Source organism: Acanthopagrus latus, chromosome 21, assembly GCF_904848185.1.
Source record: "Acanthopagrus latus isolate v.2019 chromosome 21, fAcaLat1.1, whole genome shotgun sequence".
Lineage (NCBI taxonomy): Eukaryota > Metazoa > Chordata > Actinopteri > Spariformes > Sparidae > Acanthopagrus > Acanthopagrus latus.
In genome coordinates this window covers 17,231,831-17,248,555 of record NC_051059.1, presented here as the reverse complement: position 1 = coordinate 17,248,555, position 16,725 = coordinate 17,231,831, and the positions used below count along the sequence as shown (strand labels likewise).

The 16,725-nt window shown below is 40.5% G+C and overlaps 2 protein-coding genes across 2 annotated transcripts in view; one reads left to right on the top strand and one right to left on the bottom strand.

Moving 5' to 3' along the window:
• Positions 1–11,527, top strand: part of spidr (scaffold protein involved in DNA repair) — a 32,277-nt gene extending 20,750 nt beyond the window's left edge. The window contains exons 11-20 of the mRNA XM_037083795.1: positions 1,745–1,903; positions 4,509–4,596; positions 5,993–6,133; positions 6,241–6,306; positions 6,804–7,002; positions 7,800–7,988; positions 9,195–9,288; positions 9,375–9,486; positions 10,519–10,575; positions 10,996–11,527. Of these exons, the coding sequence (XP_036939690.1) occupies positions 1,745–1,903; positions 4,509–4,596; positions 5,993–6,133; positions 6,241–6,306; positions 6,804–7,002; positions 7,800–7,988; positions 9,195–9,288; positions 9,375–9,486; positions 10,519–10,575; positions 10,996–11,115 (1,225 nt within the window). The 3' untranslated portion in view covers positions 11,116–11,527. The remainder of the gene's footprint in view (positions 1–1,744; positions 1,904–4,508; positions 4,597–5,992; positions 6,134–6,240; positions 6,307–6,803; positions 7,003–7,799; positions 7,989–9,194; positions 9,289–9,374; positions 9,487–10,518; positions 10,576–10,995) is intronic.
• A 101-nt stretch (positions 11,528–11,628) lies between these two features.
• On the bottom strand, positions 11,629–13,065 carry cebpd (CCAAT enhancer binding protein delta). The gene has a single exon (XM_037083823.1). It carries the CDS (start codon positions 12,837–12,839, stop codon positions 11,955–11,957), a length of 885 nt encoding a protein of 294 aa, XP_036939718.1. The 5' UTR covers positions 12,840–13,065; the 3' UTR covers positions 11,629–11,954.
• Positions 13,066–16,725: the final 3,660 nt, after the last annotated feature.

The window sequence follows — 16,725 nt, the reverse complement described above, 5'->3', positions numbered from 1 at the left end:
GTCAGGTGGTTGAAAACAGTCTCCAAACTTTCCCAACGTCTGGGATGTGCGCATGCATGCACATGCATTATGGGCAGGCTGACAGTCCTCCTCCCTCAGCCCTGTTTTTCATCCTCCTCCTCCTCCTCCTCCTCCTCCTACTCTTCCTCCCTGGCCGTTGCTTGTTTAACCAGGGGATATGAACTCCACTGTTTACTCTCAGGGCTGGTACGAGGCTGTGTCTGGGCTTGACTGACTCAGATACTGGAGCCTATAGCAGTTCCTGCTCCTTGCTCACTGGGAGCAGCAGAGTGCAGGAATACACAGACCTTCACTGCCTCACAACTTTGTAGGTCAAAGGGCTTTTCTGTCAGCAGCAGCCGGTCGAACCAGCCAGCAGCACTAACACTTCCATATGTCAGCGCTGAGCCTTAACTGTGTATAGTTATTGTCACACTCGGAGCAGAGGTGTTTCATTGTTATAGATACTCCTAATTGTATAAATGACATATTATTTATTTAAAGTTATTCATGAGGGTGTCTTTTACAAATAGAGGCATTTATATATTGTAAACATTGAGCCCCAGTAGATCACATACGCAGCCAGGACAAAAGCAGCAAACAAGCACAAGTAGATCGGTTTTGGCAAACCAAGAATAAGTCATCAAAGTCATCAATACACCCATTTCCGCAATTACACATTGGCTCAACCGAACATTACACAGAACAAGGGAGCTGGCAGTGTACAGTTGGTTCAGTGTGGCAGATAGCTGATTTAAACACTTACGTTCACACGAACAGCTCGTTTGGATAATGTTCCAGATAAGTTCAGGGTGTGATAATGTGTTAATGCATGTGTGAATACAGCCTGTGTTGGTGAAGGTAACTTTTGAGAGCTTTAGATATTCAGTGTCCATAAGTGCTTCCTTCAAAAAAATCCAGGTGTTTTTTTTAATGAAACACCAATGATACAAAGGAAGTCTGGCTATCTTAGAACAGCAAGCTAACAGTTGCTACAGGTATGGATTGATAAACAGAATGCCGTCAGCAATGGTTAGCAGTTACTCTGGGGATATGCCGCGCTTATTTGTTGGGAGTATGAATTCTTTACATAGCTGCTGCTCAGCAAATGTAGCAAACATGGAGCTTTATGCACCTTACTCTTGTTATGCCTGTTGCTCTTGTACTTTTTATTGCTATTTGCATTCTGTTTATGTTTCTTTTTTATATGTTTTATTGCTTCAAACATTTTATTGCATTTAGACCTTTTACTGCAGTTAAAATCTCTTCATATCTTTATTACTTATCTATACTTATTTACTATGTTCTGTAGAAGAGCCTCACAGCCAAAGACTTTCACACAAATGTTTATTGTCCCTCCAGTTGTAAAGGTACATCTTCAATCTTGAATCTAAAGAACCCTAGCCCATGGTGAGGAGGAGGAGCAGGAGGAGAAGGTTGAGGAGGATGTCACTGTGGCTGCCATGACTCACATGCTAACGATCAAGTATGGTCTCCCCAGATCACAATAGATTGGAAAGCTTTATGTAACTGCCCCCCAGTTCATGATGAGTCATTGAAAAAGATAAACATATCACAGAAAAGTGAAGGATTTTGACATGCGAGACCTTCTTGTTATTTATTTCACAAAACAGGATTGAACAGTTGATACAAAGACAGGATTAAGACATACTAAACAGATTTCTTGTTTCAGCCTGTCTTTAACTAGATTAAATGTTCTGTTTTTGTGTTTTCATTTTCCCAGACTCTGTGTGCTTGTCCAGGACAGCTACGGCATGTTCAGCGTGGTCCAGCTCCACCTCCTGCCCCACAAAGACGACCTCCACCAGTACTGCCGCATGTGGCAGGGGAGGACCTGTGTGCTGACAGGCATTAAAGTGGTGCAGCGGGTCACTCGAGAGAGGTGAGAGCCACACTCGCTCTTCTGTATGCATGTAGCCATGCCTCCTAGTCTGGTCAGCTTTTATCTGAATATCAGATCACAGCCATGAGTAGACCATTACTAATTTGTGATATGGATTTCTGCTTTATGCGAGGTAATCTTATCTTACTCGTTAGCCACCTGGGACGACAGCCCTGAGTAAATGCCTCTGATAGATGTCCCCTGATATGATATGCTTGTATTACAGCCTTAAGGCCTTATGCTATAGAGGCACTGAGCCTTAAGCTAAACTGCAACACATTTACATGTTGGCGTTAAGTGCTTTCACTGTGGATCTCCATCATATAAAACACAGCTAATTATATCTTCGAATCCCTTTCCCATACATTAACACCCACAAACAATACAATAAGAATTTAAAGTCTGCACTCATATGCACCTGATTATGCTCAGCTGCCAGCAGTGCAACTGTGTTTACATGTAAAGTGATACCGAGGCACACACTCTGTGTCCCTTGTGAGTTTCCATAGTCAGGATCCCAGATTAGAAGCAGTTAGAAGAACTGACATGGGAACATTTAGAGACTGGCTGGGGGTATGTTTACATCTTTGGTATTTTCAATGCCACCGCAGCCTATAATGTCTCTGGAGGTTGTCTGTGGTCGCACTGTGATGGATGGCCTATCTTCAGTACTCGCACATGGGCTATCCTATTAGCTCCGGTGGAAAAACACGTGGCTCTGGTTGGGATAAATTAGGCATTCATTTTTTTTCCCCACAGATTCTTAGAACCGGTAAATATTTGAAGTCTAAGTTTGTCATAATAATCTATACCTTAAAGGAATAGTTTGACAGTTACACGCTTATTTGCATGTTTGCCGAGAATTAGCTGAGAAGATTGAAACCACACTCAAGCTACAGCCAGGAGACTGTTAGCTCAATTCAACAGCTGGCCTGGCTCTGTCCAGAGGTTAGATAAATGTATATCCAGCTCCTCTAAAGCTCGCTAATCAACATAACTGTAATGACAAAACTCCAGGAAGTGAGTCTGCCAAGGAATGGTTTGACATTAACCCTCCCCCTTAAAGCACAAATGGTTGTTTTCAAGCTCTGGTTTGTATATAGATTAAACAAACAAGATATAACATGTTAATAAGTGAGCTTTAGTAGGTGGATTTTCAGAGACAGGCTGGCTATTTTCCCCTGATTTCAGTATGTATGCCAAGCTCTGCAAAATTTCTCCTGACTGCAGCTCTGTAGTCAATGGACAGACGGAGAGAGGGGAAGACGTATTTCATCGATTGCATTTTTCAGTTGGGTTTTGGGTTTATTGCAGTTTATGATACATGTTTTGTTCAGCAAAATATATAATATTTTTTTTCTAACCACAGATGTTATTTAAGGCATCTAAACAAAAACCCATTCAGATAACCTTTCAACTTCTAGAGGATACAAGCATAAGTACAAAAATACTAACTCATTTCTGGGTTCTAGGGCCCGTTCCTGCAGCACTCACTAAGAGTAAAAGCAAATAATTGAATTTCCTGAAGTCGAACTGTTCCTTGAGCAGTATCAGTCTGTGAGGGGTGCGGGGTTTCTAAACAAACACTCAGAAGCCACCCTGGCACCTGTGTGAATAGTGTTTCCTATCAGTATTGGCCGGAGCCGAGCTGGGAACTAGTTTCACAAGAAAGTTTCTGCCTCTTGGAAGTAAGCCAACTAAAAAGAAAATGAAAACTTGTGTTTTAAATTATTGATCATCACCTCTGCTCTGAATTACAGTGACTCCAAATTACAGCTGCACCTTAAAGCATCTAAAAAGCTGCATTAACATGTGTCAACAACAAGTGTATAAGCTCAGTATCACAGTCACAATGAGTTCAACGAGTCCTCTTAGTGTTGGTGTTGCTCATCTGTGAGCAGCCCTCACTGGACCTGACTGGGCTGCAGAACTGGTTCCACACAAAGAAACCCTGTGATTACAGGCTGACTAACAGGTTGTTAACCACTGACTGATAGGACAGCACACACATGGATGAATAAGTAACATTTACCAGCCACTCTGAACTCAACAAGCGCTTCTTAGAAGAGAGACAGTGAATCAGGAGATTGACGTGCCCTGTCCGAGTTGCTACTTGATCATTTAATTATTTAATCCATACTTCCAGTCTCTGTTTGACCAGAATGAATCACCACAGTAACACATAGAGTACGAGCTAATTTCAATCTGTCGTTACCAAGATTAAGAAGATGGTGAGAGACTGTACTATTAGAACTTGCTGTTTAAGTCACTTCTCAACCTTGTTATTCTTGCACTACAATGATATTGTGATTAACTCAGGGTGTGAACTGTTTCCCACCATTCAGTATCTCAAAACCTGCTTCTTCTTTTTTTTCTTTGTATGTCTGCTCTGCCAGCCCGAGCATGCTCTGTGTTATAGTAATGTTCAGTGACGGTAAAACAAGCTCTGTCTGAACAGATTCATATTTCAGTGGTAGTGAAACTGGCTGTAAAATCTCTTTATCTTCCCAGAAGTCCTTTATTCACTAGTTTCTTCTCCTTCTCCCCCCTTTTCTGTGCCCCCATCCTTACTTGTTTGTTTCCCCTCTTTTTGTTTCACCCTCAGGCGCACCAGGCTTTTCAGCTTGATAGACAGTCTGTGGCCCCCAGTGATGCCTGTTAAAGATCATGGAAACACACCCTGTATGTCTACTGTAAGTTTCTGACACAGCAGGAATCCTGTGTATTATACCTAGATTCATTTAAGTATGGAGTACAGTTTTCTCCTTTTGATCTGGCTGAATTATCACTTGGCTACATGTTGCGTCGTGTTCATGTTAGTTGACTTGGATCATAAACATTAATAAGACAGGGTTTCTGGGTCTGAAAAGTGAAGCCACTGCTGAAGTGCCTAAAAGATAAGCATTCTTCTAATGGCCAACTCAACTGGTTGCAAAAGATGTATTTAGGCCTATGAGAAAATGACCCCACTTCTCACTTTATTTATTATCTCAATAAACTGTTTCCTGAGGTGTTTATGGTCTCAATCAGTTTCAAGTCTTTGTCAATACAGCATAATGTTAATTTTGTAAACTTTAAGCATAAAATAGATGAAAAAGCTGGATGTAATTTTAGGTATGGCTAACTTGTGATTGATGTGTCGCTACCACTGCGTGTCTCGGATTGTCAGTGAGTTCCAGTAAGGACATTCTTGACCACTGCATCAAAATATGGTCACTCTGGCTCAAAACAAACAAACAAAACAGACGCCGATGGTCATAATGCCAAACTTGAAAACAGTCATCATGATGTCTCACCACCACATCTCCATAAATTGCTGAACAGACCTGAGATATAGGCAGGGATTCAGTCTGGAAAACAGGCTAACATTGTTTCAATCTGTCGTTGCTTTGAAGGCCTCTAGTAACACTATGGAGTCATTTCTATTTCATTTATTTATTTTGTCTCAAGCACATGCACGCACGCATGGTTGATGCAATAAACAGTCACACCAGTGTTTTCAAACATGACAATATGGAGAATTCAATTTCTTTGGGAAAACAGGCTTTGCAGATGTTTTATGGTGAGTGAACAAACATCAAAGAAACAAGTTTGTTAAACATTAAGGATGCACAAAATGTGTGTTGGTATTTAACGCTTAACATAATGGGGTGGTTTACAAGAAAAATCCACAGTGCACCTTTAAGTTTCAGTTTTTTATTTAAATCAAATCAAAATGTACTATTACTACAGTAGTAATGGAGCTGAGCCAAGTATGAAAGAAAGTATTTATTTATGTAAGAGTTGGAAAGTATGGTGGCCCTGAGAGCACAATAAACAGCAACTTCCACAACACATGGAGATAAACAAAAAACACTAAAACAAAGAAAACATTTTGATCCATTCAACAAAGAAAAAGCTGGATTGAAATTTTAAAAAATGGGCAAAACAAAACTTTATGCAAATTCAGAAAACACTGAAAACTGTTTTCCTTAAGTGTAGAAAAAGTTAGTCTGTTATGTCCTCAGGAGAAAGAATGGCTCAGTAATTTCCCTCTTTGTCATGAGGCTTTGATTCAAATTTATTGATCAATATATCTTGGTGTTGCAGGAAAGTAGATCTGCAGGTCCAGCTCCAAGTTTCTGCTACCTTCTGTCTGGTCAGGAGAACTCGGTTGAACCCGTTGAGGGGCAAACTGTGTCCCCGCTTTACCTTCCGCCTACAACACAAACGTTACGAGACATACAGCAGGTGAACAGTTTGCCTCGCACACACAAAATGCAAAAATAAATCTGCTGATTGTGATATCTTATCTCCAGCGGGTTGATCTCAAACATGTTTTTTTCCTTTTTTATTAGACTGAGCTTAAAAGTCGCTGTCGCTGCAGTTTTATTGCCACTGTCGTATACAAGAGAACATTGCAGGTAAGTTTGTCTGTTTCAGTCATCCCCATTAAACTGACTTCAGTCTGAAGAGCATGACAACACTGCACCCTTTAGAGCTCCTCTGTCACCTTTTGCCAACAAATTGATAAGGTTGAGCTCTGACGTAGAGGGCAGTGTTCATGTCGCTGTGTGTATGACAGTCGGCCGTTCTTCATCATTGATTGGTGAGACCTTTAAACTTTGACCAAGATGAGATAGCAGCTCAGAACAAAGTGGTGGACTTTGCCACACACTCACACCACTGAAACACAGATACAGCTTATACTGTTGAACCAGTAACCACCATTGTGTGTTACTCGTGAATGAATAATCTCATCAAAGCAGATTATTCTTAAACATAAAGGAAGACTCTTGTCTAGTTCGTGCATTTTAAGCTTTTGTTACGTAATATTTACTTTAAGTTGCCTTGTTCTAGGTCACTCTGGTTGCTTGTTTCTAAGAAATGATCTTCCTTTGTGTCTTGGTTGCTATTTCAGAGCAGTGATGTAGGACAGGGTGAGGTTTGCTTGGTGCTGACAGACCCCAGTCTTCAGGAGGAGCAGCCCGAGAGGCCGTGCAGGCGAACAGTGGCCCTATGTGTGAACACTTCCTGCGTGCTCACTTCCTCTGTCCTCGAAGCACTAAAATCCCCCGCCGCCTGTCGCATGTCATTCAGAGATGCCATCAAAGAACATGGTAGAGCTTAACTGTGACCTGACATGCCATTCAACCGCTATCTCATAAGATGTTTTATCTTACAGGACTGTGTGTACATGTAACAGAGAGGGAAAGTAAATAAGAACATTTACTCCCGAAAAAGTCTGATGTACTGGAGCATTTTTTGCTGCTTTTTACTTTTACTTTAATATATTTAAAAAGGCAAATATTGTAATTTTTAAACCACCACATTAATCTAAAAGCTATAGTTGTTAGCAGTGGTGGTAAAAGTACTCAGATCTTTCACCTAAATAAAGCGGCAAATACAATAATGTAAAACATACTCAATTAAAAACTTAAGAAATCCTGCATTTAAAGTATAGGTTGCACAGTAAACTGTCCCCTGTGCCTGATATATTATTATGTGTCACATTATTGGATTGTTTAAGCCCCTCTAATTGCTTTCATTTTAAAATAACGATTTTGACCTGACTTAAGGGGATGTTCAGTGCACCGCCACTCTAACGCATTATAACTAACATTTATCAGTTGAGTTTTCTTTAAGCCAGATTTGAAGAAGAATGTGTGGAATAAAAACTATGTTATCTCTGGTTGTTATTTGGATATTTTCTATCAGCCGGAACACTCTTCTAAGACTGATTTTGAATGGAGAAATTGTGCTTTCCACATTGTTGTACTGGTAAGAATCTGAGTGCTTCCTCCACCACTGCACCCAGACTTGTCTGCTAGCTTGGGAATAAACTAAATCAGCATTAGATTTTTACAATGAACATTACCTTTGTAATACAACTTCAATTTTAAATGTCCAAATCTAGGTGTCATTCTGTGTGTGGAGCAGTCGGTTGTAGAAGTTTGCCCCGTGGCTCCTGCCAGCAACTCCTCAGCCCGGCCAAACTCACATTCACAGTCACTATCTGAGCCCGAGGCAAAGACCCTGCCCCAACCTGTGAGACTGGATCCTGTGAGTCCTGAGATAACACCCAACTCCCTCTGCTCTGTCACAGGTCAGTCCCTCCACCCCTTCACAGACGCCTGCGGTTTCCCTGTAACTCGCCTCATCTGAAGCGATTCCTGCAGAACATGCCGATGTGTTGTTCTGCAAGGGGGGAGGAAAACCACTTGTTTTTTCATACACAAGTATACAGCTCAGCAAGAGGCCTTGATGTGGCTTCAAGGCTTCACTTTCTGCTGTTTGTTATTCAGTGTATTCCAGCTGTCATTGTTTGGGACTGTGAAATACAAACACATGAAAATTTGCTGGATTTTTGACAATTCCCATGTCAGTTTGAATTGAGATGAACGTGCCTGCGCCCCATACGGCTTTACATTTCAGATGAGGGTGTGGTAACATTGTAAAACAAAGTTTGAAGTGATATAGCAGTCAGGTTGCATGCTTCTTTACATTTTTAAGCTTCATTGCCACAGATATGTGTATATTTAAAAAACTTAACTTTGCAGGTATAGAAGAACTGCTGCTGCTTTTGATCAAACCCCATTTCATAAAAGTATCTGTTTTGTATTTCTTTGCTTTCTTTGATTCCTTTTCTGTTATGTAAATGTGGTGCAGAAAGGAGCGACCTGAGTCAGATAATAATCTGCATCTGTCGACTTTGTGTCACAGTTGAGGGCAAAGATCAAACTGTAAACCCTCTAGTTTCAGGCTCCTCTGGCCCTACATGTTTGGTCAGGTGGCTGAAAAAATAAAACAAACTTATCATGTCTTGCAGTTGTGCGCAAATACTATCTTCTGGAAATTACCAGTGGAAAAAAAAGGGGCAGAGAGCGGAATGTACAAGATCAAATTATCTCTGTTAAACGCAGTATCTTATTTAAGGTTTGTGTTTGTGTTTGTTAGGCAGTGGCTTGGGTTGTTAAGTGAGATGGTGTTTAGGCAGGGAGTACTGTGTTGCCTTTATCACTGCAATCTTAGATAAAAAATGAAAAGGGATGTGTTTATCTCACACCCTCACCCGTCACAAACATACACACAAAATCCTGTGCGTAGATGAATCGACCACGTTCCTTCTAGTTAGGCGTCAATGCATCTTCCTGCTGAAAATATCTAAAAATATAAATGAATAATAAAAAAAAAAACCTTGTGGTCCCAAAAGAGTTCAGTTAAACCATGTAGAATAGTACAATGTGCATGGATGTTTTTGTAATGATTTTGTGAGATGATATTAAACTTTAAGTTTTGTTTTTGTCTGCAGGAGTGATAGTGGGTGTGGATGAAAACACTGCTTACTCCTGGCCCACCTGCAACCACTGTGGGAGCGACAACTTAGAGATGTTAGCTGAAAGAGCGTAAGTTCTCGAGTTTTAATCAAAATGACCCCAATGGTAAACCTCACGGAAATCATAACTTTTATTTTTTGATTTTCTTTCCACAGTGAAAACTTTCGCTGTGTTTCTTGCAAATTGGTGGTGGACAAGCCGAACACGAGGATCCAACTGGAAGTGTTCCTGAGTTCTTCGTTAACTAATTGCACTTTAAAAGTTAAGGTGAGAACAGTCTCATTATTTTACCTGTATTTCAGTATCAATATTTTGATGTCCACTGTATGGTGAGTCAAGTTTAATAAAGCAGATTAAGTGCATATTTTTAAAGGAATAGTTCAACATTTTTGGAAAAGCCCTTCGTGCATTAGATGAGAGGTGTCAGAGGTATGAACAGTCAGATTGGGTTACCTTTGCTAGCTCTGGCTCTCTGCTTTTGAGTCTTTGGGCTGAAATAATGTATTATCATATTGTTATCTTGATATGAGACTAAGATCTTCTGAGGGCCAAATTATATTTGCAAGTGGGCTGTAGCGTAACCTATGCAAGTGGCCTATGCCATTGTGAGCATTTGTAGATGTGTGATCGGTGTGTTTACTAGGGAGACAACCATTCATAATCCCCTGTTTTAGCACTTCTGCTAAGGATATTGTCATCATACTTCCCTTTACCCTCTTAGTTGTTTATATCTGCATTACTGGTGATATTTATCATAAATCTTGTTGTGTTAGTATTTTGTGAAAGTACTGATGCAGTCATGCCTATAATGTTGATACATTATTAAATTATTAATATTAAATATTTTTAAATATGAAGATATATATTATGCATAGTGATACAGCTTTAAAAATATTGCAATATTATTTTAAGGCCAAATCAGCTCTGGTCTTCTAAGTGGGTGTGCTGCATCAAACCTTCTGACTAACAAACCTGTCTGGACTATAAGAAGACGATAAAAAAAAAAAAAAATAATGTTCACATCAAAAGGTCAAAGAAATAAAATGATAAAATGAAAATCTGGATGACGCCATTTTTATTACATAAAACCTGCCTCGACTTGTTATCAGAAAACAAAGTGAGCTAAAGTGATAAAACTATCAGTGTTCTTCTTATCGGCCGATTTATAATTTAACCCATTCTGCTAGACTGTGACTCACCAGCAAGCACACTATGTTAGCACTGCATTTGTGTTTACAACATCAAGACGAGGATTAAAAGGACATTAACGGGCCGCCGCCTTCTTTATCTCTCCGACAGCTGCAGCAAAAGACGATCATGTCCATCCTGAACACCGCAGCACTGGAGGGCACTGAGGTAGGTTTGCGTTTAACGGTTACATAATGCCGGGGCTGAACTCCCCAGTGCATTGATCTTTTATCAATGTGTTCTTAAAGCACAGTCATCTGTACATGTCAGCCTGTTCTGTGCACCTCCTCCTGTATTTAGTGTTGTTTTTAAGTTTGCATGAAGATGGTGGAGTTCTAAATCTTTATGTAAGCGTTAATGCTCTTTAAATGGGGAACTGATGGGTGCAGAATAAACAAGAAATACTGCTGATCAGTGTGCAAAGGCCAGGGCCTTGAGTGCACTCAAATAATCTTGCAGCATAATCAGATTAAAAGTCTTGCAAGTTTTTTTTTTTTTTCCCCACGTGTGTTCAGGTAGTGGAAGAAGGTTTAATGGAGCTACAACAGTCTCCCCAAAAGTAGCGTGTTTTAAAGTTTTATGTTTCAGTTCCCAGGTTACGATGTTGAGAATGTCCTGGGAAAAGAGGTTGGTCCCCTCGCCGTGTACGTCCGAGTCGTCACCAGGAAACCTGCCCTCTGGATCGGCCTGGAAGAGATCAGCCTGTGAGGCTGTCAAGGCGATGATATCAATCCTCAGGCTTCAGCTGGCTCCAAGGATCTGAACACTAGACTTGTTGGCCTGAGCCAGTTCGGCCTCCCCCCCCCCCCCCCCCCCCCCCCCGACCCCCTTCTGAAGGCCTCCCTGACAGCTTCAGGCTGTGCTGGGCTGCAAGAAGACAAGGTCTTGTTTGTGTTAATGATATGTGAGCCTGAAGACCAGGAGTTGACAGCCCAAGGGTAGACCAGTGGCATGCAGTGTGTCAAAGCAGCCCACGTGGTTCATCAGATGGGTTGTGACTTTTTTTGACAATAAACAGATTTTGTGCGCTGAAAGAAACTTATTTTTCCAACTCATCTACCTCTGTATTTAAGATTACTGACAATATGTGTCAATAAAAGCTGTACTTTTGCTGACTTTACTCTCTATTTCCTGTTGCACTTCTTGTGAGAGCACACTCCCCCTCGACACAACTTTAACCTCTCTATGCAAAAGAGCACTCACAGACGGGACGACTTCTGCTCATTTTTCAGCAATTTTATTATAGATTCCATAACAAATATTTTCAAGGTTTCATACAAACTATATAAAAGATCATGCTCTGGCTCTTATACAAAGTTTGGAATTATAAAACATGTACCATATCAGGTATAACATCATGTAAATGCAGTGGTAAAATAATTTAATACAGAGGAAAAAATTCCCACAAAAATATGGCAGCAACATCATATATTTTTTTTCCAGTGCCATTATGGTAAGCTTAAAAATACATCTGGTACAGATGGTAAAAACGAGAAGTCTGTTGAGGTATGTCTCCTAAAACTCAGTTCATAGGATTAGTGAGTCTGTCACCGGCTCTCTGCACTCGAGGAGCCCACAAAGGTGGAGTTGGGCATCTGCTTGAAGAAATCTCTGAGCCCGGTGAGCTCCCTGGTTAGCTGCTCGATGGTTTTATGAAGCCTGTCGTTCTCTGAGCTCAGTTCAAGCAGCTTCTGCTGCATCTCCAAGTTGCGCATCTTGGCTTTGTCCCTGCTCTTCCTCACTGCAATGTTATTCCTCTCTCGCCTCTGCCGGTACTCCAGGCTGAACCTGTCCACCGACTTCTTCGACTTCTCCCTCCCCATCTTCCGTGGGGAGGACTTGGCCGAGCTCCCGTTGGAGGAGACGGGCTCCGGGGTGGTGGGGGGAGTCGGCTGCCCCGTCGGGAGGCTGACGGAGGTCTGGGCGCAGGTCTCGATCTGCGAGGGCAGGGACGAGGACATGTCGCTGTCGCTCCAGTCGGACTCCTGCTTGATGGGCGCGTTGAACGCCCCCTTCTCCAGCACGCCGTCCGCTCTCCTCTCAGCTGTGTAGGCAGCTGACAGCTGCTGCATGCCGCCGGGCTGCACGGAGCTCTGCATGGTGTAGAAGTCCACCTTCTCCTGCTTCACGGTGTTGAACAGGTCGAGGAAGAGCTCGTCGTTGCACAGCTCCAGGTTCGGCACGGCTGTCATCGACTCGATGTACTGGCTGAAGTCGATGGCGCTCTCGTCGTCGTACATGGCAGGGGCGGTGCTCAGCTCCACCATGGTGCCGTCCTCGGCCGCGCCGTCGCCCCTGCTGCCCGGCTTGCAGCCCCCCTGCTGCGGGCCACCCAGCTTGGTGCTCTCGTAGAAGTTAGCAGGCTCCATCGCCCAACTCATGTTGCATTGTGGAGACACGCAGTGAGAGTCCAGGCTGTATATGTCACACATGAATCCACGTGGTGAAGGAAGTAAATAAAGGTGTTTAAAAAAAGTGAACCCACAGGTGTGACAGCACAGTAACCTCTTCACGCGCGCTGCACGCGCCCTTCTCCCTTTTTTTTCTCAAAAAAAAAAAAAAAAGTAGTAGCTTTTTGTTTTGATGTGTTGTTTTATCCCTGGGTGTTGACTGTCAGGCTCCTGTCATAGAAACCACACACTTCTCTGAGGCATCTCTACTTTCGCGGAGTGTTTTGTATCGTTCGCCCGCTGACGTCACACGTGCCGCCCTCTCACGAGCCAGTCAAGGCAAAACGGAGGTCACGTGGTGTGCCTTAACTTCCCATTTGAGGAGAGACGGGGCGTGCTGCTCCTGACACCCACGTCTTACTACGACTGTATGAATGGCTCACAGTTGTTTACATACTGCAGCCTCTGGGTGTCTTGGATTAGGATTAATTTTCCCTGTGATGTCTGCCTCAAACGGTTCTGGGAGATCATTTTCTTAAATAAATGTAGCAGTATTACACCCTGAAATTACTGCATTACACATGGAAGCACCGGTGTTGAGTAAAAGTGAAGGTGTCATGTTTGAAATGTGTCTTTCACAATACAAATGGTTTCAGTGTAGTTTTGAGATCTGCACTGACTGATTTACTTGATGCCTCAACAAACGCATACATAAACAACTTTCTTTGTAACAGAATAAAGAAACTAACCTTACTGGACCCTGTGGCGGACCCTGCCACCTTTCTAGCTTCAAACACTGTTCACAGGGGGACCCTGTTTTCCTCTGAGAACAGCTTATTGTCTATTTAGTTATGGCAAAAAAAAGAAGAAATTCTGAGTTCATTATTACCTCATCAGTATTGTAAATATCATAATTCTGAGTCTGATCTCTTCTTCAAAGTCAGAAATATAACTAAAAGTAAATCATAAATATATTTTGCAAATAGCTGTTTATTAGAGGTCAAGCCAATTTAGGATCCCCATATCAGCATTACTCAAGTTCAAAAGTCACTACTTTGGCTCAGAAGCAGAATGCAATCTGCTAAATAACTAGTAACTAAAGTTACAAATATATGTAGTGGAGCAAAATGTGCAATATTTGACTCCAAAATGTGGAGTGGTGGAAGTAAAGTAAATGTACTTTCCATCACTGTTGTTACTGACGCATTATCATGAAATGAAGTATAGAATGTTTTCAAGCAAAAACAGTTAAAGAATTATTATCATATCAATGTATCATTATTACTCAGTGTTGTAAAAGAACTCAAAGTCATACTTGACTAAAAGTAAAGATACTGTGAAAGTCACTAATATGAACAGTACTTAAAAATCTAATAAAGTGTCTGATATTAAACATATCTAAGTATCAGAAGTAATTTCATGGCTATAAATGTGCTTAACTAAAAGTGAACTATATATACATTTACATGTATGTATATACCATATACCATGGGTCGACCGTTTATCTGATCCGATATTGGGATATTTTTTGTCGCTGACAAAATCATTTTAAAAACATTGGTTGTGCATTCAAATGTGTTTTTGGCCTCTCCCTACATTTATCACTGAAATTGGCAGGTGTTATCATACCTGATGTGCTTAACGACTTATTGCAGGCATCGTCAGGGCACCACTGATTGGTGCGTGTGTGTGAAACGTGTGACACAGTTTCTGAAACAACTTTATAAGTGAGTATTTTGATAGTAGGGCAATTATTTCATTTGTCGTCTGGCGGCTGTTATGATAGGCCAGTCAATTAATCAGTCGTTCAGGTTTTTGTGCCAGGCGTTTGTTGGCGCCTACCTCTCTGCGTAATGACTGCTTCTCTTTGTCATGTATGATTCATCTATAAATTGAACATCTTTTGGGATTCGGAGCGTTGGTTTCATTTCCTGTGCTCCCAGTTAACATGTGCAAAGGTGACAAATCTGTTTAGTGGCTCCTGATTTGAGGAGCAATTAACCAGAGATTACACATTTGAAATAAACTTAAACATACAGTTTAGCTGGACAACAATCTATCTATACATGTCAAACTGTTACATGAAGGAATAAACACTGTGTGAATAACAAGCAACTGTTCATACACAGATGGTTCATTATTGATATATGTTCAGGGTATACAGTATGAACAGTGTCTTTATTAATGTATGATGTTGAAGAGTCTGTATAATGTAGTCTATTGGCATTAATTACCCTGTAATCAAATGTTATTAACATCATTCCACCTTATAATAAAATACAATGGAGCCCCCCCTGAAGGGACACATGTGCTGACACTTCTCGGAAATGCCCCTGTGTTTTCTCCCTGAGGAAGTCTGCGGTACTTTTCCTCTACAAAAGCCCCTTTTGAAATGGAGGCTGCGCCACCTGGTGGTTCACAAACGCACCTGCAGGATAAAGTCACATTTTATTAAATAAAACTACTTTGAAATAACCTCATTCATTTTTAAGAAGTGCATCATAAGTTTAGATGAGTGTTACTGAATAAAATTTAAGTCATCATTTCCACACACCTATGGAGGACTTGATCAACCAATGGGCGTAAAAGTTTGACCTGGTGGACTTTTGAGCGACAGCCATGTCATTTGAATCCTATAGCTGAAACTGATGAAGATATGTAAGTGGTACAGAAATAAATACGTTTGTGGAAGTAAATGGGGGTAAATGCAAAGCTTAGACCAATGCAGAAATTAATGTGTAAATAAATACATACACAAAATGAATACACTATCAATAAATGGAAAATTAAATGGGAATTAGGTAGTTACATTAATGCAAAGATGAAAAAATACCGAGACAAATTAAAGCAGAAATATCAGTTTATGTCACACTTCATAGAGAAATTTATTCCTAAGTTTAAAAAAAAAATGTATATATTGTGTGCATTTTATAGCATATTTATTTGTTTATTAGTCATGTATTATTTGTATATTTGATTATGTATTTGTTTCTGGTATTTGCAGTTTTGTCTTCTGTATTCTTTGACTTGCTTTTACAAGTGACCCTCTAATCTGACCTCTTGGATTTCTCTACTTACCTTGACTGATTTTGGATATGATACTTGGTAAAAGTGAAAGTTGCCCATACAGATGGTACTCAAGTGAAAGCCTTAAAAAAGCGTCTCATATTAAATTTACTTAAATATCAAGTATACAAGTATACAAGGAAATTTGAATTCATGTATGTATGTACTGTATACCATGGGTCAACTAATTTCTGGCCTGACTGATTATTGGTTCAGATATTTAGCACTTTATTGTTGATCATAACCTTTTATTTTTTTTCTCTCCCTTTCTTTTAAATATATACACCTGTAAAGTAAAAAAGTATAAAGTAGCAGAAAATGGGAACACTCGTAAGTAACACAGTCCATGAAAAGTCCATGAAATTTCGACCAATGTGCAGAACTTGTGTAAATGTACATCCCATCACTGCAATAGAAACGCATACAAATTCTTATATTGTGGATAAATAAAATGCACTATGATGACATTTACGTACGTTTATATATATGTTTTCTTTGTATTATTTCTCTGTTACCATTACATTTTATTATTTCATTTTATTTGATTTCATTTAATTAATTTGTTACATTCTGGCTGTGTCAATAAAGATAAACCAGAAAAAAAACCAAAGCGTTCACTGTTGGACCAAACCAAATCAGAACAGGGTATTCGGGAACAAACAAAAACACACGTACAAAACGCAAAATGTATTTCAAATACAATACAAAGTAAAACGTGTAGTGCGCGTTATATTTTGTACTAGTTTATGTGATTTATTGGCAAAATATCATGTTGAATTTGAACAATACTCCCTGAAACTCGACACGAACTTCCCTCTGCGGTGGAAGACTCTACCGGAAAGAAAGCATCGAGCTTGGCTTT